We start from the raw sequence: 24,561 nt of genomic DNA on the forward strand, positions 1-24,561 counted from the left end.
ATGGGAACTTGATAGAAATTACGATACGATTCAAAGATTTTAATGAGCTGAGGTCAGTAACTATGTCAATTTTATTTTACTTTGCCAGCATTAGATAAACAGAATGTCCTAATTTAGGATGTATAACTGAAAACAAACCAATAGAAATTTGCCCACTTTGCTCAGTGGAACTGGCAGTAACTTGAGGATTTCGCCCTTTGTGGATGTGGTTGTCCTCCACAGACTGCACTCTTTCAAGGACGAGGACACGAGGCTGCTACACGGCCCCTCAGCTTTCTCTGTCATTTGTTTTATCAGCTCTTCCAATTTCATGTTGCCATCAATTCAAAGATTTATCTGCCTCCATCTTAAATGCACATAATGAACTGTGCTCCACAGTTCTCTGCGTTAGAGAATTCCAGAGATTCACTATCCTCTGCATTAAGAAATTTCCATATACCTTGGTATTAAATGACTAACTCTATCTCCTCATATATGATTTCCCCTTTAGGGAAAATACCTCATTATCTACCCTGTCATGTCCTCTAAGGATCTTGTGTAGTATCATACTATCAAGTAGCACAGATACAGACCCTTTGTTTGTTTAATCTATTTAATGTTTAGTGTCATTTCCAGTACTCAAGTGTAAAGGAGAATGAAGTAATTGATACTCTGGATCTGATGCAGCATATAAAAACAAACTAAGATAAAGAGCAACTATAAATATATAAGAAAGCTTATATACACATACATAGATCGATTATATGTACATAAAGTGATGCGAGGTGCAGGAGAGTCCGTACATATGGTGACTGATAGAAAACTATTAAGTAGTGGTGGTGGAGGTTGTGGTGGGATGGGTTAGAAACATAGACACATAACCCCCTTACACATAGAAAATAGGTGCAGGAGTAGGCCATTCAGCCCTTCGAGCCTGCACCGCCATTCAGTATGATCATGGCTGATCATCCAACTCAGAACCCTGTACCAGCCTTCCCCCCCCCGCACCCCCTGATCCCTTTAGCCACAAGGGCCATATCTAACTCCCTCTTAAATCTAGCCAATGAACTGGCCTCAACTGTTTCCTGTGGCAGAGAATTCCACAGATTCACCACTCCCTGTGTGAAGAAGTTTTTCCTATCTTGGTCTTAAAAGGCTTCCCCTTTATCCTCAAACTGTGACCCTTCGTTCTGGACTTCCCCAACATCGGGAACAATCTTCCTGCATCTAGCCTGTCCAATCCCTTTAGAATTTTATACGTTTCAATCAGATCCCCCTTCAATCTTCTAAATTCCAGCGATAGTGGAATAAAGTTAGTGGGTGGAGATGCTGATCAGCCTTGGGAAAAATAAGCTGATCTGAGTCTGGTGGTCCTGGCGTGGATGTGATGTAGCCTCCTCCCTGATGGGAATGAGAGGAACAGTTCATGAGCAAGGTGGGTGGGATCCTTTATGATATTGCTGGCACCTTTCTGTGTATAGTGTAGTTCCTTGATGGCAGGTAGGTTGGTATGGGTGATGCACGGGGCAGTTTTGACTACCCGTTGTAAAGCCTTCCTGTCCACCACAGTGCACCTCCCATACCATGCAGTGAGGGAGAAGGCCATGAGTACTGATGAGTTTTGACCCAACTGGATGATATCCATTGAAGCTAATTCCATTTACCTGCATTTAGCCCAACATTTCCTATCCATGTACCCGTCTGTGTCTTTGAAATGTTGTTAAGAGACTTCAATAAGATTATCCCTCATTCTTCTAAACACAAAGTATATAGATCTAACCCTTTCAGCCTCTTGATGTATATAGTTCTCATTCCAGGAATTAGCCTGGTATATCCCCTTTGGACAGCCTCCAATGCTATTATATCCTTTCTAAAGGGATCAAAATTGTGCACAGTACTCTAGGTGTACTCTCACCAACACCCTATACAATTGAGAACTTTTTTTTAAAACTCCAACACCTTCAATAAAATTATTACCATCCTCTGCATCACAATGACATACAAGTCATGATCCTCGTACAATGTTGTCCACATTGACCCAATCCCAGTCCACCTGGAGTCAAAAGCAAGGCTGTGTCATTGTACAATCCTCTTCATTCTTCCTCATTATAGTGTTTCACCTCATTTTAAATGTCCACAGCTCAGGTGAATTCACAGAAAAGATGTGAAATCATTCAACTTCTATTGCCACTCCTTCAAACTACAATATGCTTCTGTGCCTGCATACTCGGAGGTTGGCATGGATGAAAATGTGGGTGGTTTGATTCGTAAATTGGCAGATAATATGAAAATTCATGGGGCTATAGCTAGTGAAGAAGGTTGCCAAAGGATACAGCAGGATTTAGGTCAGATGGAACTTTGGACAGAAAATGGTAGATGGAGATTAATCTGTACAGTTATGAGATGTTGCTTTTATTTTGAAAATTAAAAGCAAGAGGAAAGCATGCAATGAGTGGCAGGGCCCTTAGGATCACTGATGTGCAGTGGGATACAGGGATGAAAGTTCAAAGCTTCCTGTAAGTTGTAACACCAGTGGATGGTGAGGTTGGGACATTGGGATTAAGATCTGGCAAATCATACTCCAGCTATATAAAATTTTGGTTGGTTTATATTTGGAGCACAGTGTGTAGATTTGGTCACCCTACTATAGGAATGACATTAGAAACATTTTAATTCCCATTCTGACATGTTGGTTCATAGACTCCTCTTGTGCCAGGATGAAGCCACCCTGAGGAAGAGTAACACCTTATATTCCATCTGGGTAGCCTCCAACCTAATGACATGAATATTGATTTCTCCTCTAGTAAAAATTTACCCTCCCCGTCCCTTCTTCTATTCCTGGCTCTGGCCCCTTATCTCTTCCCACCTGCCTACTACCTCCCCTGGTGCCCCTCTTCCTTCCTTTTCTCCTATGGTCCAATCTCCTCTCATATTAGATTCACTCTTCTACAGCCCTTTACCTTTCCCACCCATCTGGCTCCACCAATCACCATCTAGCCATCCTCCTTTCCTCCCCCAACCACTTTTTTTATTCCGGCATTTCGTCCCTTCCTTTCCAGTCCTGCAGAAGTGTCTCAGCCTAAAACATTGCCTATTTGTTAATTTCCATGGATCCTGGCTGACTTGCTGAGTTTCTCCAGCACTTTGTGTGTGTTGAATAGGAATGATGTGGAGGTTTTGGAGGGTTGTAGTGTATTACCTTTCAAAGGAAATGTGGATACACCTGGATTATTTTCCCTGGAGTTTTGGAACAATGACCCAAAAGAGTCTCTTGGAGTGGCTCCATTGCAGCATTTAAGAAAAGTTTGTTTAAGTACATAGGTGGGAGGAATATAGAAAGCTATGGTCCAGTCTTGGGTCGTTGGGATGCGGTAGAATAAAAGCTTGGCATGGACTAGGTGGGTCAAATGGCTGTTTCTTTGCTATTGTACTCTATGACTCTAAAGAAATACATAAAGTTATGAGAGTCATAGATAGAATTCTCTCCCAGGATGGGGATGTCATACACTGGAGGCACAAGTTTAAGTTGAGAGGTGGGAAATGTTTAAACTAAATTTAGGAGGAAAGTTTTTTTTAGTACACAGATGGGGTAATGTAACTTCGCATATTAGTTGATTAGAGAGTGATGTTTTCCACTCTCTCCACAGTGGAGAGAGTGGAAAACATCAAGTTCCCTGGGGTGCAGATCTCGGACAATCTCATCTGGTCCAGGAACACCACTGGGATTGTGAAATGGGCCCAGCAGAGATTGCACTTTCTGAGGAAGCTTGAAAAAGCATCACTCCCCACTAACATCTTAACTACATTCTACAGAGGCGTGGTTGAGAGTGTGCTGACCTTTTGCATCACAACCTGGTACTCCAGCTGCAGTGCTGTCAACAAAAAAGCCTTGCAGAGGGTGGTTAGGGGAGCAGAGAATGTTATTGGGGTCTCCCTACCTTCTGTCCAAGACCTCTTTCAGAGTCGATGCCTCCAGAAGACACGGTACATCATTAAAGACCCCTCACACCCTCTCCGTGAACTGTTTGTTCTTCTGCCATCAGTCAAACGTTACAGGAGCATCAAAACTAAAACCACAAGGCTACTAAACAGCTTCCTCCCACAGGCAGTCAGACTGCTAAATAGCTGCTCTACCTGACTCTGCTTTGGACACTTTTAACTTGCACTGGACACTTATGTTGTGTTTTACTATTTATTGTTATGTTTACTATTTAGTGTTGCGTTTGTTATGTTATGATTACACTGCCCCGAGAAACGCTCTCATTCTGCCCTGCAGAGCTGATGTATGGTTAGAATGACAATAAAGTTTTTTGAATCTTTGAATCAAACATGGTCACAGGAATAGTTGATCTATCAGTGGTTGGGATATTTGTATACTCAGAAGAAAAGCTCTCACAACATTAATTGTGAGGTTCTGGGATCTGTGTCCCTAGAAGCTTTTAGACCCTTAGTTAATGAGAGGGGTACATGGCATAAAAATGGTTGGGAACTGCTGTTTTAGACCATCTGTGTAAATTACTTTGCACCAAAAGAACTAGAATTCATTCCTCATCTTTGGTTTCTGTGATGGACGACACTTTTGCCTGGAACTTGTTGGTATGTTATTTTAGCTTGTAAGCATTGTACCTGTTTTTGGAAATCCTTTGCAGTTTAGATATTTTTTGTAATTTCATAAATCAGAAATCTGCTATGTGTGTTAATAACAATGTCTAAATTTTAAACATGTATCATTAAAAATAAAAGTGATTAAACTACTTTAATAGCCAGAAGCATATCCTCCTTGATAGGAAGGCAGAAATCACCACTCAAGCATTGGGTATTGACAGCTAGACCTCGCTGCAGAGACCAGACAGGGAAATAAGCTGGTCCTTGGTGGTGGATATAGTATAACCTTTCTAAAGTGAGAGTACCTGTATATACTTGTATCTGATAGGGCTCATCTTCTTTTGAGTTAAGGATTTTGTGGACAGGGAATCTAATACCATCACATCCTCCAATGTTATCAGTTCTTATACATTTTCAGCTGGAATTGTTACAAGTTCATAATCCATAGAAACCTAAATTTTATTTCTGCAGCTTAGTGGCAATTGTCAATTTTTTGACATCAGTTAACAGGCTGGAGATCAAATCTGACATCATCTTGCTGTCTTGCACAAAATCTTTGAAGTTAGCTCTTGGGAAAACAGAATAGATATAAAGAGAATGAACAGCGAGATCTTATTTGGCATGCATGTTTAAAAGAATATTCAAAACCAGTATTTTTACAGCAGTTTATTCCATCAAAAAATACAATCTACTTCACTTTGCTTTATGTTTCTACAACTGTTTCAACAATATGATTAGTAGGTTTAGGAGTTTGAACAACAATGATAATATTAAGAACAAAAACTAATGTCTTTTCTGAAGCGTACCTTCTGAATATAATACTACACAGTGCATAATGGAAAAGTAAAATTAACATTAGGAAACATTTTAATTAACTCTTTAATCTACAGTTTGCCCATACAAAAAGTTTCATTTACTCCAGAATGAAGAGTTAGTTATCAGAACATCGAAGGAACTCACCCTTTCTCAAATACTTTGGCAAATATAAAAGTTCATTAACTATCACCAAACATCACAGTGCATTTGTAATCAATTTGTGTGTGCCAAGTAAAAGGACATTTTAACTGTTGAGGCATCAAGGGGAAAGCAGAGGCTTGATATTCTTCTGTTGATTGGGGAAGAAACCAAAAATTAAAAAAAAACTAATCAGAGTTCACCCTTTTGTCTCATGGATTTGCCAGCTGGTTGTGGAAAAATAACAGGAGGAGATTTCCTACTTCAGCTTCCATCCAGAGAACAGCTCTTTTGCCATTGCCAAATGCCAAAAGTTGGACATAATTCTAAAATGGGAGAATTTAAATTAAATTGAAAAAAGGTCTAAACTACTGCCAATTCAACCAGCTTTTCTCACCTTCCTTTTCCTTTCCCAATGGCCTTGTTAGTATTATTTCTAAGTGGGAGAAGATTAGAACAAGTTAAAATTAGTTTTTGCAGCAAAATTAACTTTGAGGTTTATGAACCTCTTAGGGAGAAAATTAAGTTTTTGGAGAAGGAAAGAGGTTTTCCCAAAAGTAAATCTGGAAGCAGCAACATTCACATTGTACATTACGTATTGTAAAGATTTTTGCACAAGACCTATAAATTAAAGAGTTAAATCAAACTATTATTATTTATTCCCAAACTGCAAATGTGTCTTTTGTGGTCCTGACAGTTTATGAATCAGGGAACACATAATTACAATAATCATTAATATAGGCAATGAAAGATATTTAAGATAAATAGATCAATGTTTCAAAGTAAAATGGGATTTTGATACTGAGATTAAAGAATTAAATTTCCATCAACTGAGAGCAAAAGTGTATATTAAATATTATTTCAAGCCTACATTAAAGCAAGTTTCCTGTGCTTTTTAAAATCAAAATGTACAGAATGACACCATTGGAAACTGCACTTTAAACAGATCTTTAATATTTATTACAAAGCATGCGTTTTAACACTGAACTGAAAATCTTTCTCCATAGTTAGAACCAATTGCTAGATAAATAATTACTGAATTCCAATATAGATAGTCTTGAAATTGATGTGCTAAACTCGTGGTGAATATTTTGGATTTCTTGGCATTTCTGTAAATGACTTTAACTCGTAAGGTATCCCAGCATCCACTTCACTTGATTTTCGGGAAAACAGCAGCCTAATATCACTGTGCAAGTAGATTTTTCCAGACTTGGAACTCTGAAACCTGAGCGTTTAGATAAAAAGTAGAATGAGGTGAATATCTGCATGCTAATTAAAAAAGTTAGTTAAAAAAAATAACGAAAGGGTGTCAGGGAAAATTACTCAAATGTAGTCTATGTGAACACACATATCAAGTTAACAATTCATAATTGAATTGATTCATCACATCAGCCAAATGATCGAATATACATACTTCCCATTCCACTACATTAAGACATAATTCACTGGCATTTTCTGTACTTATTCCAAAATGCACATTCATCATATGTAACCTTGGACAAGGAAGGTTAGATTATTTCACCAAGCAACTATGACAGCGGGTCCAATCCTCTTATACAATACACTAAATTACTTCCTCCTTGTCAAGATGTTCAAATCAACTATTTCTGCTTGGAAGAAAGATCTCTAGATCCCTGTTCTACAGTACTCCCCATGGCCCTGTCATCCACTTTATATTCTGTCTTGATTTAACTTCTCAAAATGCACTGCGTTGCACTTTCCAAGTTAAATTGGTCAAGATCCCGCTGTATCCCTCTTCACTGTCCACCACACCACCAATTCTCAAACCAACTATAATGCCATCTATATTCTCATCCATATTTAATATAAAAGGCAAACAAGGCAGTGAAGAGGGTGCAAAGATGACTTTAAGGATGTGACCAAATATGCAGGAATATACTGTACATATGAGGGAAGGATTAACAGACTGGGCTTCCTTTCTCAGAGGCAACTGAAGCTTCTAAAATGATGAAGAGCTTTGAAAAACAGTGCAACATTTCTAACTGTGTAGAACATGTCTAGAGAACCCTAAAATAGAATCAAATCTAATAATAAAGTTATAAATTTGATTACTTAGAAGGTGATTTTAGTGAGAAGTATAGACAAGTTTATGAAGAGGCCGGACAAGCAATGGGATAAGGAAAATAATTATGCAAATGTAGCTAGATGGAAGATTAGTTACAATGGCCCATGATACTATTTTTGTGCTCTGTATTCTTTGTAATCCTGCAAAATAACTAAATATTAATATTATCTTTCATCCTTTACTGCTAATGACTTGAGCACTTAAAAAATATTTCAGATGCTCTTGCATTTACAGAATTTTACTTGTGGATGCACATCATTTATACTGGAGTGCTTTTTAAAATCAAGAGAACTGACAAGGGTGGTGGTGGGGTGGGGGAAGCCTTTGACAAATCCTGCATGGGCAGCTGCTCAGAAGGTTAGATCACATGGGATCCAAGAGTGAGCTAGCCAAATGGACACAAAATAGTCTTTTAAGAATCAGAAGGTGATTGTGGATTATTTTCCAGATTGGAGGCCTGTGCCCAGCAGTGTGCTACAGGGACTGGGATGGGTCCACTGTTGCTTGTCATTTATGTTAACAATTTGGATGAGAATATAGTCGGAAATACAGATGGAATTTAACTCAGCCAAGTGCAACAAGTGCTGCATCTTAGGTTAATCCACAGTAAAACTAGCACAGTAAGTGGCAGGACCCCAGAGAGTACAGTAGAACAGAGATCCAGGGGTAAAGTACACAGTTACCTGAAAGGGCAACACAGGTATACAGGGTGGTGAAGGTGAAGTTTGGCAGGCTTGCCTTCATTGGTCAGGGCACAGAGTGTGAGGGTTGGGATGTCATATTTCAGGTGCCCTGAAGACATTCTTGGGAGTATTATGTGCAGTTCTGATTGCTGAGCTATAGGAAGGTTGTCATTGAGCTAGAAACTGTGCGGAAAACATTCACAAGGGAATTACAGGCACTGGAGGGTGTGAATTATAATGAGGAGACTAGTCAGGCTGGGACTTCTGGCCTGGAGCATAGGAGGTTGCTATAGGAGCACACACAAGGTGAATTCTCAGTCTTTTTCCCAGGATCATAGTCAGAGTAAAGTAACATGGAAACAAGCCCTCTAGCCCAACGCATCCATGCCAACTAAAAGCTCTGACCCAGCTACTATTGTTTGCATACGTCTAAAACCCAATCATTCTAAAAACCTCCTTATCCACATGCACCTGTCCAAACGCTTTTTGAACATTATAATTGTGTCTGCCCCTCGAGCTTTCTCTGGCAGCCTTTGCATATACCCAAGATCTCTGCGAGGGGCAGGGAGGAAAGTAATTTCCTCTCAGGTCCCTTTTAAATCTTTCCCCTCTCACCTTAAATCTATGATTTTCAGTATTAGACTATCTACGACCCAGGTCAGGGGAATCTAAAACCAGAAGACAGATATAAGGCAAGGAGGAAAAGACTTAAAAGGGCCTAAGGGGCAAGTCTTTCACGCAGAGGATGGTGCCAGAGGAAGTGGTAGATGCAAGGACAATTGCAACATTTAAAAGACAGTTGGGCAAGTACATAGACAGAACAGGTTTAGAGATTTCCTTAAGGGAAAATCTTGCCTGACCAATCTGTTGGAATTCTTTGAGGAAATAACAAGCAGCATAGACAAAGAAGAATCAATGGATGTTGTGTACTTGGATTTTTAGAAGGGCTATGACAAGGCACCACATGAAGCTGCTTAGCAAGCTAATAGCCCATGGTATTACGGGAAAGATACTAGCATGGATAGAGTGGGAATAAAGGGAGTCTTTTCTGATTTGCTTCCAGTGGGTGAATCCTTGTGCTAGGATATATGTGGGTGTTGCTTTCAGATTATACATACCTTAAATGAATCAGATAACATAGTACTTTTCTTTTTACTTCCGAATTTTCCATATTTTCACATGTTCCTTCATTTTCTTCCACTGGTACAAGGAAGATCCTGTGGCGCAGAAGTGTTATGTGGTTTGGTGGCATGTCACTGAAGTCGTATGTTACTAGAAACATTTTCACCACAGTTTTGTTTGGGTTGAATAAGGTCTGTAAGTAGAGAGCAATTGTTATGCTGTTAATTTAAATACAATAGCCTGTGGATTTGTCAGAATGGATAGGAAGGGAAACAACAATGAGTTTTGCAATAGATTAGGCACAAAAAACCAAATGGGTTGCAATAGCTTTCAACATAAATAATGATTATTATTTCTCAAACAGGGATACATGAAGTAGATAATTTGGTATAAAAATCCATTTTTGTAATTAACAATTGTTAAAAATTCTTCCACCCTCTCCCCAAGAATTGTCACTCTACCTCAGTCATTTACAACCTGAGTAACAGATACCAAAGCACCAATCATTCTCCAGTCTCTGTTCAAATACGTATATTTCATTTGGCAGCATACAAGTCCATATACATGTATACTGCCAAAGGAAACAATGTTTCTCCAAACCAAGGTACACAACACAGTGCATATAACTCACGTACAACACTAAGTAATATTACCAGAAATAAATTAATAATAATGTGCATATATGACACAAGTTAAAAAGTAAACAGTATAATGCTACTAGCGCTTCATACATAATGAGGCCTGGGTGGTGGCAGTGAGTTCAGTCGTCTCACGCCAGGATGGGGAAGCTGTTTCCCATTCTTATAAACACAAAATACACTGCAGATGCTGGGGTCAAAGCAACACTTACAACACGCTGGAGGAACTCAGCAGGTCGGGCAGCATCCGTGTAAATGATCAGTCAACGTTTCGGGCCGGAACCCTTCATCAGGACTGGAGAGGGAAGGGGCAGAGGCCCTTTAAAGAAGGTGGGGGGAGGGTGGGAAGGAGCTGGCTGGTAGGTTCCAGGTGAAAAACCAGTAAGGGGAAAGATAAAGGGGTGGGGGAGGGGAATCAGGGAGGGGAAAGGCAGGAAAAGTGAAGAACCTACCAGCCTTCTCCTTCCCATCCTCTTCCCACCTTCTTTAAAGGGCCTCTGCCCCTTCCCTCTTCAGTCCTGACGAAGGGTTCCAGCCTGAAACGTTGACTGATCGTTTCCGCGGATGTTGCCCAACCTGCTGAGTTCCTCCACCTGGTTGTGAGTGTTCCTATTCTTATAGTCCCTAATGCTACAGTACCTCCTGCCTGATGGTTGGGGGGGGGCAGGGGTCAAAGAAATTGAGAGACTCCCTGAGCCCGGTAGCAGAGCCAGAATCTCCATGGAATATGCTGGAGTATCCAACTGTGCACCGGAACTGGTGTAGAATCATAATCACCTTCATTTGAATAGGGATTCTGGACCTAGATCAGGAAGGAAAAGTATATATGCATTTTTCCTTCACTTGTTTCACACTGTTGTTTTTATCTATGAAATTTAATACAGTTTTTTTTTAAATTTAAGAACTCCTAACTAGTCAAGTGTTATTAGCCAAGTGCCTCTGAATATTAGATATATTTACAAACCTTTGCCAAGCTGGTTTGCTCGTTTGGTCCTCTACATGAGGACCATTTGGAGTGGCAGAGGTTGGTTTGGGGGGGGTGGGGGGGGTTGGAGAGAAGAGGGTAGGTAAACTGCAAGAGCAAGCTAAACCATTCAGCCCATTCTGTGACATGCAACAAAAATCTTGTCAAGCAAATTAATTATACACTGGGAAAATTGATTAATAAAAACTTGGCACACTCCCGGGCCGACCTATTGAGGCTGATCACAACACGTCTTTGGAATTTGGAATTTGGAATTAAAAATTGGTGGTTGTCTGCAGTATGCTAGATTTTGCTTAAGTGTTAGAATGCACAGCTGATCAGCATCTGAAGCAATTAATATTGAGTCAGTGACTAAAACTTGCTGGAGTTAATGCAGATAAGAGTATTAGAAATGATATATGAAGGGTTAAGTCTCAGGCTTTAATACTTTTCAATCCACGATGTTTAAGATTTAACGTTACACTTCCAAACCTCTCTAGGTTCAGTGATTGACCATATTTTCAGATATGACGCAAAAATTGGCATCTTGCAAAGATGAGAGGATATAGTATAATTGAGTTCTTGTGGAATTATTGCTGATAATTTTTAATGCATTAAAATGTGATACAGATATTCTAGACGAAAAGGTTAGATCCAAACATCAGTGAAAAAGGGAAAGAAATTGAGACAATTCCAAAAATGCTGTCATCAGGTGCAGAAAAATACTTCAAACAGCTAGCCTTTATATAATGACAAATAGAATAAAAAAAGCACAAATCATATAAAGCTCTGGCAAGACTCTATATAGAATGTACTGTATAAGATTATAGGTGTCATAGCTTGTGCTGTGCATATTCACTATAATGTAATCAGAACTCTTAAGGCTAGGTGAGATGGAATTTAAATTAGGCTTGTTTTACCTGAAATGCTGAAAGTTTAGTAATAATTTCAGTCAGAGTTTAAGGATTTTGATAGATTGGGCTAAAAATTCCCCCCCCCCCCACTGTTAATGGTACAGAGTCCTAGACAAAGGGCATAATCCCAAAATCAGAGATAGGCCATTCAGAAAAGGAATGAATTGAAAAAGCATTTTCTCAAATGAGTGGTAAAAAAGGAACAAATAATTTTAAATGAGATTGACAAATGTTAGTTACAGGCACTTAAGAATTAAAAATTAAAATGAGCAAATGGACAAAAGATTTAAATCAGCTTTCAATTCCAGGACGAGCCATACCAGAACTATTTCACACGAAAACAGATGATGTCATGTAATTATGCCAAACCTAGAGACATCTCACTAATGCCTGATTTCAGTAATGATCTTCCTGTCATTAATTTAAAAGTGACCGGAGAGCAACATGAGATGATGTTGGCCAGTTAGTGAGTAATTGTCTTACCAAGAAAATTCACATGCTGAAATTTGCAAATATTTGCACTGGAGATCAGTTTTGAGAAGGTAAAGGGGTTGATTCCTGGTATGCTAGAGACCTCTCATGAGAAAAGGAGGTGAATGGATCTATCCTCACTGAGCTTTAGAATAATAATCTCCCCACTCCTCACTGATCTCCCTCCTGGCACTTATCCTTGCAAGTGGAACAAGTGCCACACCTGCCCCTACACCTCCTCCCTCACTACCTTTCAGGGCCCTAAACAGTCCTTCCTCTTTTGCCTCTCCCCATGTTTCTTTCTTCCATGGCCTTCTGTCTCTTTCACCAATCAACTTCCCAGCTCTTTACTTCATCCCACCCCCTCCAGATTTCACTTATCACCTGGTGTTTCTCTCTCCCCTCTTCCCACCTTTTAAGATCTACTCCTCAGCTTTTTTTCTCCAGTCCTGCCGAAGGCATTCGGCTCACAACGTTGACTATTTTTTTCCATAGATGCTGCCTGGCCTGCTGAGTTCCTCCAGCAGTTTGTGTGCATTGCTTAGAATAATGAGATGTTATTGAAAGACAACATTCTGAGGTGGAGGGGGTTTGCAAGATACATATAGAAAGGTTATTTCCTGTTGCAGGGAATCCAGTACTAATGGCTTTGAAAGTAAGTATTTGCCCATTTGAAATTCTTTGGAATTCTCCACCCAAGAGCTGTGGAGGGAAAATCATTAAATTTAGTCTAGAATGACACTGATAGCAGGGAAGTCAAAGATAACAGAGAACAACCACTTGAGGACAATCCTGAGATTCTTAAATGGAGCAACACTTTTGAGGAGCTGAATTGTTTACTCCAGTTCCTATTTCTAATGCATTAATAAGGGGAATGTTCCAAAATCATGCTTCCAACAGGAGAACGGCTTTTGAAAAATGAAAATTAGTATACAAATGAATAGTCAACATTTTTCAAATCTTAAATGGCTGTCAGCCTTTCTTCTTGTTCCTGATATACTTCACTGACATGCAAATCTACCTGTTAAACTGATCAGTAATCTCAAAACTGCAGTATGCTGTGACTTCGGTGTAGTTTATTTGTATTTTGTAAGTCATGCATGTTTAAATTTCCTAATACTGCAGCGACAGGTACAAATATTAGAACATTTCCACTTACAGCATTTAAGAAAAAAAATTAGTTCGCAACAATGAAGTTAATTCAGCATACAAACACCTCCCCAGTCCCTTCTCGATTATTTTGTTATTACACAGGAGAATTTATGGTTGCTTTATTCGATGAAAGAAAAAATATTATGTAATTCCTGTCACAGCATGTTACATCCAGTGAAATGGTTCTGAACACACACAAAGTACTGGAGAAACTCAGCAGTCCGGGCAGCATCTATGGAAAAGAGTACAGTCGACATTTCGGGTCAAGACCCCTCAGCAGGACTGGAGAAAAAAAGACGAGGAGTCAGAGTTAGAAGGTGGGGGGAGGGGAGGAAGAAACACAAGGTGATAGGAGAAACTGGGAGGGGCAGGGGTGAAGTAAAGGGCTGGGAAGTTCTAAAATAGTTCTGAAGCGCATTCTCTTTTATATTGAGAGAAACAGCAAAAAAGTGTACAGTTAACTGCTGCATGCAGCATAAGAATAATGAGAGTAATAACTCTTCATGAAGAGCAAAGATTCCACCCCCCCCAGTCAGTAATCAGGTCAAGTGACTGAAATATTCATAAAGCTAGATTTATCGAATGTGGGAGGTGCATACTCTCAAGGTGGGAACATATGTTCCCTACTCAAGCAGAGAGAACAGATAAAAACTAGTCACAACACAAGAGAAGCATGGTTTCAGAGGCAAAGATGGGTTCATGCTATGACCCATCATTCATCTATGCATATATTCCTTCCTAATGGCAAGGAATTTCAAGGAGAAAGATTATTTGAGAGAGTGCATTTCAAAAATAAAGTGAAGTATCCTTATGAACATCTAGACAAGAATAGAAATAGGTGATAGCTCAAAGTTCAATGGTTCCATTTAATATCAGAGAACGTATACAATATACAACCTGAAATTCTTACTCTCCGCAGACATCCTCAAAACAGAAGAAAAAAAACACAAAGAATAAATGACAGAAAAAATTGCAATCCCAAAGCCCCCACCCCCCAAAAATAGGCCAAATTGTATCCATTCTCCCCTGAAAACATAAAATTCTGCAAGAGTATATTTTAATCAAACACTCACCATCTTCCAATGCCCTGTTAAAGCAGCTAAACCTCAACAAAGAGCAGCATCTGTCAACCAAATAGTCAACTGGTAATCTAAAGATTAATCTCCTCATTGAATATCTACTTCATCAGAAAATGTTTGGAAGCAGATGCAATCAGAAACCTTAGGTCCTTATCTTACTTTCTCCCTGCGAATCAGCTTCAAAACTCAAACTTCTTCAGTCTATTTTATAATGCTATTTACAATGAAAAGAAAACACATTATTTAGAAATGTAAAGAGTGATTTTAATTTGGTGCATATGTTTAGTGTAATTTTACATAGTAAGGGAATTAAGGGTTATGGGAAAAAGGCAGGTAGATGGAGCTGAGTTTACAGACAGATCAGCCATGATCTTATTGAATGGTGGGGACAGGCTCGATGCTCCTATTTCTTACGTTCCTTTGAGAAAATCTAGACGTGGACAACTTACCACTTGGATGGTTCCAGCCTTGGGGACATTGTAACCCTTCTTTCCCAAAGATTCCAGATTTATCACACCCTAATGGAAAAGAAAATAGCAATAAGATATTAAGGTTTCCTTTCCAACAATGGAGAATCCTCGGTTGGAGATGCCTAAACATGTGGTTTTCTTCTTAAGCTTTACAAAAAATCAAGCTATAAATCAATCAATAAATTTATCGATTTTAGACAAAAGTAAGGTGTATGCACAGTAATATAAGCCATGATCAGATTCATGTCAATTTTTATATGTTTGTCATTAATTGGTTTGAAAATAAGTATAGTATATATTTTTAAAGAATGTGTTTTGGAATGCAAAAAATTCACAGTTGATAGATAGGATAGATCTTCTGGGAAAATACTCAGGGTTTGAGCTCTTTCTGGCCACACTTCATGTAAATATTTTGATAAACTTACTTTTTGATGACAGTGCTCCCACAAAGAACTCTCCATTAGGCTATATGCATATTCTTGGTTTGCCTGAACGCTGCCAGAATTGGCTGCCTCAGGACGACCCAATGTTGCATTCTGCGTCTCAAACCCAAAACACTTATGATTCAGACATTTCTTATGCCCATACAAGTATGGAATGCTACCTATTTCAAGCTCACTTTAAACATATGCTTCTGTCTGCCTTGTTGAAGATTCCTCTCAGGGAGGTGACTGTGCTTGTTTCAAAGTGATATCAAGATACTTTTATTGAGGAAGTTAGTGTTATTTAATGAGAAACACAAGTTGTCCTTTGCATTGAAGATTTGAAGATAAAATATCCAATTCATATAAAACAGCATTAAGGGAAATTAAATAATCTATTCTGGATCACTGACTGGCAGCAGAAAGTCTGCCAGACCTGTACTAAGTCTTGTGTCTTGACCAGACTTGTATCTAATCTTTCCCAACATCAGTTTTATAAAACCCAAGAAATGTGGTAAAAACAGAAAATGCTGCAAACATTAGACAGGCCAGGCAAGCTGATGAACCAAATGTTTCCAGCATATTTTGCTATAATTTTAGATTTCTTTAAATGTATTCACTATAATTTAGGAAACATCAGAGTCATAGTAACAAATTCTCTCAAACTACAAGCTAATAATCAATTGAAAATCTGTTTAGTGACACTAATGGAGGGATAATATTGCTCAAGATACCAGGAGGAAGATACTTGCTCTGAAATAGTATGATTTGTTACACTCATTTTGGAGACCTGACAAGTCTTAATTTAACATTAGACCTTGAAAAAAATGATCTTATGGCAGAAATATTTTATAGTGCAGTATCAGCCTAGTTTTTTTTTGTTGTAGTCTGTAGGATGTGACTTCACAATCTTCAAATGGAGTTTATTGTATGTTGGCCCTGGGCCTGTTCTCATTGGAGTTTAAAAGTATGAGTGGGGGGGGGGGAAATCTCATTAAAACTTATCAAATATCAAAAGGTCTAGACCGTGACATAGAGAGGATGTTTCAAAAAGTGGGAGTTATGGAACAGACAGCAGAGCCTCAGAACAGAAGGACGTCCTTTAGAACAGCAACAATAAGAATTACTTTAGCCACTGGGTGGCCAATCTGTGGAATTCATTGCTGCAGACTCCTGTGGAGGCCAAGTCATTGGGTATATTGACAGCTGAGATTGATAGGTTCTTGATTAGTAAAGGTGTCAAAGGTTACAGGGAGAAAGCAGGAAAAAGGGGTTAAGAGGGACAATAAATCAGTCATGATGGAATGTTGGAACAGTCTCAATGGGCCAATGGCCTAATTCTGCTCCTATGGCGGTACTGGTGTGTAATGGTTATGTAGTGCTATTCCAGCACCGGCGAAATGGGCTCAATTCTCGCTGCTGTCTGCAAGGAGTTTGTACATTCTCCTGTGACTGTGTCGATTCCTATGGGTGCTCAGTTTCCTCCCTCATTCCAAAGACATATGGGTTAGGGTTAGTATGTTGTGGGCATGCTATGTTGGCACTGGAAGCAGACTGGCCACAGCATACCCTTGGACTATGTTGGTTGTTGACGCAAACGACATTTTTCACTGTTTTCAGTATTTCAATGTGCATATGACAAATAAAGCTAATCTTTTATTCTCATTTTATGGTCAAACAGTAATCTTGATGACTGATGTTCACTTGCCATTTGCTTACCAGGAATGGTGATGGGGCGCTATGTTCAGAAATATTATAGTAAGACACATCCACAGGTAATGTTACATGCTGTGGGCAATATGATCCACTTGCCCCAAGTTCAGCTGTAAAACCTTCAATTCTTCCTGATGGTGCAAACCTGCCATTTAACAAGGATTCCTGAAATGAAATAAAAAGGCAACACCAACTTAATTTGCAGGCTTGTGAGTTTTATTCCTTAAATATTTCAGGATGTTTCTAAAGTCTTAGTACCAAAACAAAACATTAAGCAGCACCCACCCTCACAGTAATAGCAGAATGAAATTGAGAGTCCAGTGTTATCAAAATCAAGAACTGCAAATTGGAGATTAATTTAAGTCCATGTTCAAGTTCCAATTTATTGCCATATAGCTGTACCTACGTATACAGCCAAATGAAACAACATTCTTCCAGGCCAAGGTGCACAACACAGTACATATGACTCATATATACAACACAAAATAATATTACCACTAGTTACTTAATAATAGAATGCATTTACAATACAAGTTAAAAAGTAAGCAGTATAACTTCATGAGTATCCTCTAGCTTCAAAAATCTGAAAAGTATAAACTTGACGGAGGATGATTCTGTGACCACTCACAAGACTGCTAACAAACTAATAACACAGGCAAGGAACAAGTTTGCTCTGCCTGTGTCTTTTCTTCTATGACAATGTTGGAACACTGACATAAAACACTGTAGTTGGTATAAATCTGAAATAATAAAATAATACTATAAAAGATTATCAGCAGGTATGGCAACAACTGCAGAGAAAATTAGAGTTAACAGTAATGAACTTTCATCAGAACTGGCCAACTCTGACACATGCTATAAAATTTGTTTTACTGAAATTGTTGAATTCAATGTTGAGCCCCCAAAGAGCCGGAACAAACTTTTTTTTTCAAAATTGTATATGGCATTCAATAGGCAAGATGCCCTGATTACTGTACTGTGCAAAAGTCTTAGGTGGGTAATGTAGCAGGATCCTCTTTTGAGTCAGTATGGGTGGATGTCAGGAACAGGAAGGGTGCAGTTACTCTACTGGGAGTATTCTATAGGCCCCCTGGTAGCAGCAGAGATACCGAGGCGCAGATTGGGAGGCAGATTTTGGAAAGGTGCAAAAATAACAGGGTTGTTATCATGGGTGACTTTAACTTCCCTAATATTGATTGGCACCTGATTAGTTCCAAGGGTTTAGATGGGGCAGAGTTTGTTAAGTGTGTCCAGGACGGATTCCTGTCACAGTATGTTGACAGGCCGACTCGGGGGAATGCCATACTAGATCTAGTATTAGGTAATGAACCGGGTCAGGTCACAGACCTCTCAGTGGGTGAGCATCTGGGGGACAGTGACCACCGCTCCCTGGCCTTTAGCATTATCATGGAAAAGGATAGAATCAGAGAGGACAGGAAAATTTTTAATTGGGGAAGGGCAAATTATGAGGCTATAAGGCTAGAACTTGCAGATGTGAATTGAGATGATGTTTTTGCAGGGAAATGTACTAAGGACATGTGTTCGATATTCAGGGATCTCTTGCAGGATGTTAGGGATAAATTTATCCCGGTGAGGAAGATAAAGAATGGTAGGGTGAAGAAACCATAGGTGACAAGTGAGGTGGAAAATCTAGTCAGGTGGAAGGCGGCAGCATACATGAGGTTTAGGAAGCAAGGATCAGATGGGTCTACTGAATATAGGGTAGCAAGAAAGGAGCTTAAGAAGGGGCTGAGGAGAGCAAGAAGGGGGCATGAGAAGGCCTTGGCAAATAGGGTAAAGGAAAACCCCAAGGCATTCTTCAATTATGTGAAGAACAAAAGGATGACAAGAGTGAAGATAGGACTGATTAGAGATAAAGGTGGGAAGATGTGCCTGGAGGCTGTGGAAGTGAGTGAGGTCCTCAATGAATACTTCTCTTCAGTATTCACCAATGAGAGGGAACTTGATGACGGTGAGGACAATATGAGTGAGGTTGATGTTCTGGAGCATGTTGATATTAAGGGAGAGGAGGTATTGGAGTTGTTAAAATACATTAGGACGGGTAAGTCCCTGGGGCCTGACGGTATATTCCCCAGGCTGCTCCATGAGGCAAGGGAAGAGATTGCTGAATCTCTGGCTGGGATCTTTATGTCCTCGTTGTCCACGGGAATGGTACCAGAGGATTGGAGGGAGGCGAATGTTGTCCCCTTATTCAAAAAAGGTAGTAGGGATAGTCCAGGTAATTATAGACCAGTGAGCCTTACATCTGTGGTGGGAAAGCTGTTGGAAAAGATTCTTAGAGATAAGATCTATGGGCATTTAGAGAATCATGGTCTGATCAGGGACAGTCAGCATGGCTTTGTGAAGGGCAGATCGTGGCTAACCAGCATGATAGAGTTCTTTGAGGAGGTGACCAGGCATATAGATGAGGGTAGTGCAGTGGATGTGATCTACATGGATCTTAGTAAGGCACTTGACAGGGTTTCATATGGTAGGCTTATTCAGAAAGTCAGAGGGCATGGGATTCAAGGAAGTTTGACTAGGTGGATTCAGAATTGGCTTGCCTGCAGAAAGCAGAGGGTCGTGGTGGAGGGTCTACATTCGGATTGGAGAGTTGTGACTAGTGGTGTCCCACAAGGAACGGTTCTGGGACTTCTACTTCTCGTGATTTTTATTAACAACCTGGATGTGGGGGTAGAAGGGTGGGTTGGCAAGTTTGCAGACGACACAAAGGTTGGTGGTGTTGTGGATAGTGTAGAGGATTGTCGAAGATTGCAGAGAGACATTGATAGATGCAGAAGTGGGCTGAGAAGTGGCAGATGGAGTTCAACCTGGAGAAGTGTGAGGTGGTACACTTTGGAAGGACAAACTCCAAGGCAGAGTGCAAAGTAAATGGCAGGATACTTGGAAGTGTGGAGGAGCAGAGAGATCTGGGGGTACATGTCCGCAGATCCCTGAAAGTTGCCTTACAGGTAGAAAGGGTAGTTAAGAAAGCTTATGGGGGGTTAGCCTTCATAAGTCATTGGATAGAGTTTAAAAGTCGCAAGGTAATGATGCAGCTCTATAAAACTCTGGTTAGGCCACACTTGGAGTACTGTGTCCAGTTCTGGTTGCCTCACTGTAGGAAGGATGTGGAAGCATTGGAAAGGACCAATTAGAGATAAAGGTGGGAAGATGTGCCTGGAGGCTGTGGAAGTGAGCGAGGTTCTCAATGAATACTTCTCTTCGGTATTCACCAATGAGAGGAGATTTACCAGGATGCTGCCTGGTTTAGAGAGTATGCATTATGATCAGAGATTAAGGGAGCTAGGGCTTTACTCTCTGGAGAGAAGGAGGTTGAGAGGAGACATGATAGAAGTATACAAGATATTAAGAGGTATAGATAGAGTGGACAGCCAGCACCTCTTCCCCAGGGCACCACTGCTCAATACAAGAGGACATGGCTTTAAGGTAAGGGGTGGGAAGTTCAAAGGGGATATTAGAGGAAGGTTTTTTACTCAAAGAGTGGTTGGTGCGTGGAATGCACTGCCTGAGTCAGTGGTGGAGGCAGATACACTAGTGAAATTTAAGAGACTACTAGACAGGTATATGGAGGAATTTAAGTTGGGGGGGTTATATGGGAGGCAAGGTTTAAGGGTTGGCACAACATTGTGGGCCAAAGGGCCTGTACTGTGCTGTACTATTCTATGTTCTGTGTTCTATATGCAGCTCGGGTGCCTAAGGCACAGTACTGTATATTGGTTAAGATAGGAAGGTGGTTGGGGAAACAGAAATAGTGTCCTTAGCTTTGTACGAGCTCAGTAATACTAGGTATTATTTAGTAACTGGAAAGACAAACAATACTGTGCAATAATCTTGGGCACCCTAGGCACATGTGCCTAAGATTTTTGCACAGTAATATAGGTGCTGCTCATCAAATTTACACTGTGGTTTGCCCACAGGATAGTAAACATTTTGAAATAGTCAGAGTCTTACTCAGAGGATTTCACATCAAAGTTGACAGATTAAAAGGAAAACCAATCTTTCCGTTTTGTGACCTTATCTCAGTGGTAGGGAGGCTTTAAGGGAGAGGATGTAAAGTGTATACAGAATGTAAAGTAAGTAAAGTGACTCAGATGAGAATGTAAGTGGCATCATTAATAAGGCTGCAGATGACACAAAAATTAGTGAAGTTGCAGATAACAAGGATTGTTGTTCAAGGATACAGTGGGACATGGATCAGCTCTTGAGTTGGAGTGGTGGCAAATGGAATTTAATCCAGACACGTACAAAGTCTGCACACTTTGAGGTCAAATTTTGTAGGATGTCTAGAGTAAATGGCAGGGCCATTAGAAGTACTGATGCATAGAGAGACTTTTGTGTGCAAGTCCATAGCTCCCCAAAAGCTATATACCGTGTGATAAAGGAGTGTTTTGCTTTCATAGGCTGAGTTAGAATACAACTACTGGGATGTCACATTGCAACTATACAGAACATTGGATAGACCACACTTTAGAGAACTGGGTACAGTTCTGGTTCCCATGTCACTGGAAGAATTTCACCAAAATGTTGCATGGAATAGAGGGCTGTAGCTATACAGAGAGATTGGATTGGTTGGATTTATTCTCACTGAAATCTGGGAGCAGTACCCTTATAGAGATTTATGAAGAGCATAGAAAGGATATTCTCAGGACAAAGGAGAGTAGAACTAGAGAGCATATATTTAAAGTTAATGGAGAGAAATTTGAGAGATCTCGGGGGTAAGAGTGTTGAATAGTTAGAATGACCTGCCAGAGCAGAGAGAAGCATATACAGTTACAATGTTTGAGGGTTTGGATAGGAAATGTGCAGAAGGACACTGGCCTAGTGCGGGCAAATTGGATTAGCACAAGTACCATCACAATTAGTGTGAACAAGGTGAACAGAAAGGACATGTTTCTGTGCCATATACAGTGGCATGCAAAAGTTTGGGCACCCCTGCTCAAAATTTCTGTTACTGTGAATAGCTAAGCGAGTAAAAGATGAACTAAAAGGCATAACGTTAAAGTTAAAGATGACACATTTCTTTAATATTTTAAGCAAGAAAACTTTTATTTCCATCTTTTACAATTTCAAAATAACAAAAAAAGAAAAGGGCCCGAAGCAAAAGTTTGGGCACCCTGCATGGCAGTACTTAGTAACACCCCCTTTGGCAAGTATCACAGCTTGTAAACGCTTTTTGTAGCCAGCTAAGAGTCTTTCAATTCTTGTTTGGTGGATTTTCGCCCATTCTTCCTCGCAAAAGGCTTCTAGTTCTGAGATTCTTGGGCCGTCTTGCATGCACTGCTCTTTTGAGGTCTATCCACAGATTCTCGATGATGTTTAGGTCAGGTGACTGTGAGGGTCATGGCAAAACCTTCAGCCTGCGCCTCTTGAGGTAGTCCATTGTGGATTTTGAGGTGTGTTTTGGATCATTATCCTGTTGTAGAAGCCACCCCCTTTTCATCTTTGGCTGCTTTTTTTTAAACAGACTGTGTGATGTTTGCTTCCAGAATTTGCTGGTATTTAATTCATACTTCACTCTACCAGTAAATGTTCCCCGTGCCACTGGCTGCAACACAAGCCCAAAGCATGATTGATCCACCCCCGTGCTTAACAGTTGGAGAGAGGTTCTTTTCATGAAATTCTGCACCCTCTTTTTCTCCAAACATACTTTTGCTTATTGCGGCCAAAAAGTTCTATTTTAACTTCATCAGTCCACAGGACTTGTTTCCAAAATGCATCAGGCTTGTTTAGATGTTCCTTTGAACCTTTTGAATAGAACTTTTTGGCTAAAAGATGTAAATAAAAAAGTTTTCTTGCTTAAAATATTAAAGAAATGTGTCATCTTTAACTTTATGCCCTTTGGAAATCAGTTCATCTTTTACTCGCTTAGCTATTCACAGTAACAGAAATTTTGATCTGGGTGCTCAAACTTTTGCATGCCATCGTATATATGGTGTGTGTCAGTGCTGGAAAATTCTGATGAAAACACTTCATTCGGTAAAGTTAGCTTCATTCCCCTAATTTCTTCCCCACCCCCACACAGATATTATCAATCTGCAATCTATTTTCAGCATTTGTTTTACCCTTTCATTTCTAATGTTTTCTTCTCAGAGTATAGGAACCAGGATCCCTTGTCAAAGGGATCATTATGATCTTCATTTAGTACTTAGAAAAGTGAAGGCGTTTTACTTCATATTTAGTCTGGGTAGACAGGTTTAGAAATATTTTCTAATTTATTGTCTCTCATGGGGATGGAAATTTCATTTTTCTTCCCACACAGCTGAATTAATTGAAATTTTGTCAAAGATCGGATTAAAATTGACATACAAGAGACTGCAAGATTGGAACTCAACTCTTGTTATTTCACAGCACAGCTGTCAGGTAGATATGTGCACAAGCCAAGTGTCGGCCAGGTGAGGTTGCATTGTAACCGAGCTGTTTCACAGACTGAGAGATTTCTTCACAGCTTGCACTCTGCGACTTGGCAACTTTCACATATTTAACTCAGACTCAGCTTATATATTATTCTGAGTGAAGTAGCAGCCAATCAGAACAAGAATAGGCAGCAACACCTCTGCCATAATTATTTTAAACACTGGCACTCCACAAAGGTGTGCCCTCTGCCCCCTGCTCTATTCCCTATATAATCATGACTACATGGCCAGATTCTGCTCTAACTCCATCTACAAATTTGTCTTCATCTCAAATAACAATGAGTCAGAGTGGAGCAAGCAGATTGAGCACTTCGCGACATGGTGTCACGACAGCAACCCTAATGTCAGCAAAAACAAAAGAGGTGGTCATTGGAACCAGAAAGGGAGGTGCCTACATCAACGGTGTTGTTGAGAGCTTCAGGATCCTAGGACTGTACATCAGCAATAGTCTTTCATGGTCCATGTAAACCCACATCCAAGAACACCTCTACTTTCTCAGGTGGTATAAAAAAAAATTGGTATGTCCCATTGACCCTTAGCAATTTTTGATGTACCACAGAAAGCATCCTATCTGGTTGCATAAAGTTCACCGTAAATTCATTATCAGATAAATTACTACATACCACCTTGATATTCATATGAGATTCACATGCATAACAGCTTGGATTGGCCACTGCTCTATCTGCAACTGCAAGAAGCGGCAGAAAATTGTGGACACAGCTCAGCACATAATGGAAACTAGCCTCACCTCCATAGATTCTGTTTATATTTCTTGATGTCTCAATGAAGCATCCAGCATAATCAAAGATCTCACCCACCCCGGACATCCTTTTTTTCCTCCCGTGTTTTATTGGGTAGAGGATACAAAGCCT

At 39.9% G+C, this 24,561-nt stretch overlaps 1 protein-coding gene across 1 annotated transcript in view; it reads right to left on the minus strand.

Annotated features, from left to right (window-relative positions):
• Positions 1 to 5,246: 5,246 nt before the first annotated feature.
• The window catches only part of LOC134343934 (atos homolog protein B), a 37,605-nt gene continuing 18,290 nt past the window's right edge, over positions 5,247 to 24,561 (minus strand). The window contains exons 5-8 of the mRNA XM_063042885.1: positions 17,259 to 17,417; positions 15,097 to 15,165; positions 9,426 to 9,622; positions 5,247 to 6,763 (exon numbers count right to left, since the gene is read on the minus strand). Coding sequence (XP_062898955.1) covers positions 6,610 to 6,763; positions 9,426 to 9,622; positions 15,097 to 15,165; positions 17,259 to 17,417 — 579 coding nt within the window. The 3' untranslated portion in view covers positions 5,247 to 6,609. The remainder of the gene's footprint in view (positions 6,764 to 9,425; positions 9,623 to 15,096; positions 15,166 to 17,258; positions 17,418 to 24,561) is intronic.

This window comes from Mobula hypostoma, chromosome 3 (assembly GCF_963921235.1).
Source record: "Mobula hypostoma chromosome 3, sMobHyp1.1, whole genome shotgun sequence".
Lineage (NCBI taxonomy): Eukaryota > Metazoa > Chordata > Chondrichthyes > Myliobatiformes > Myliobatidae > Mobula > Mobula hypostoma.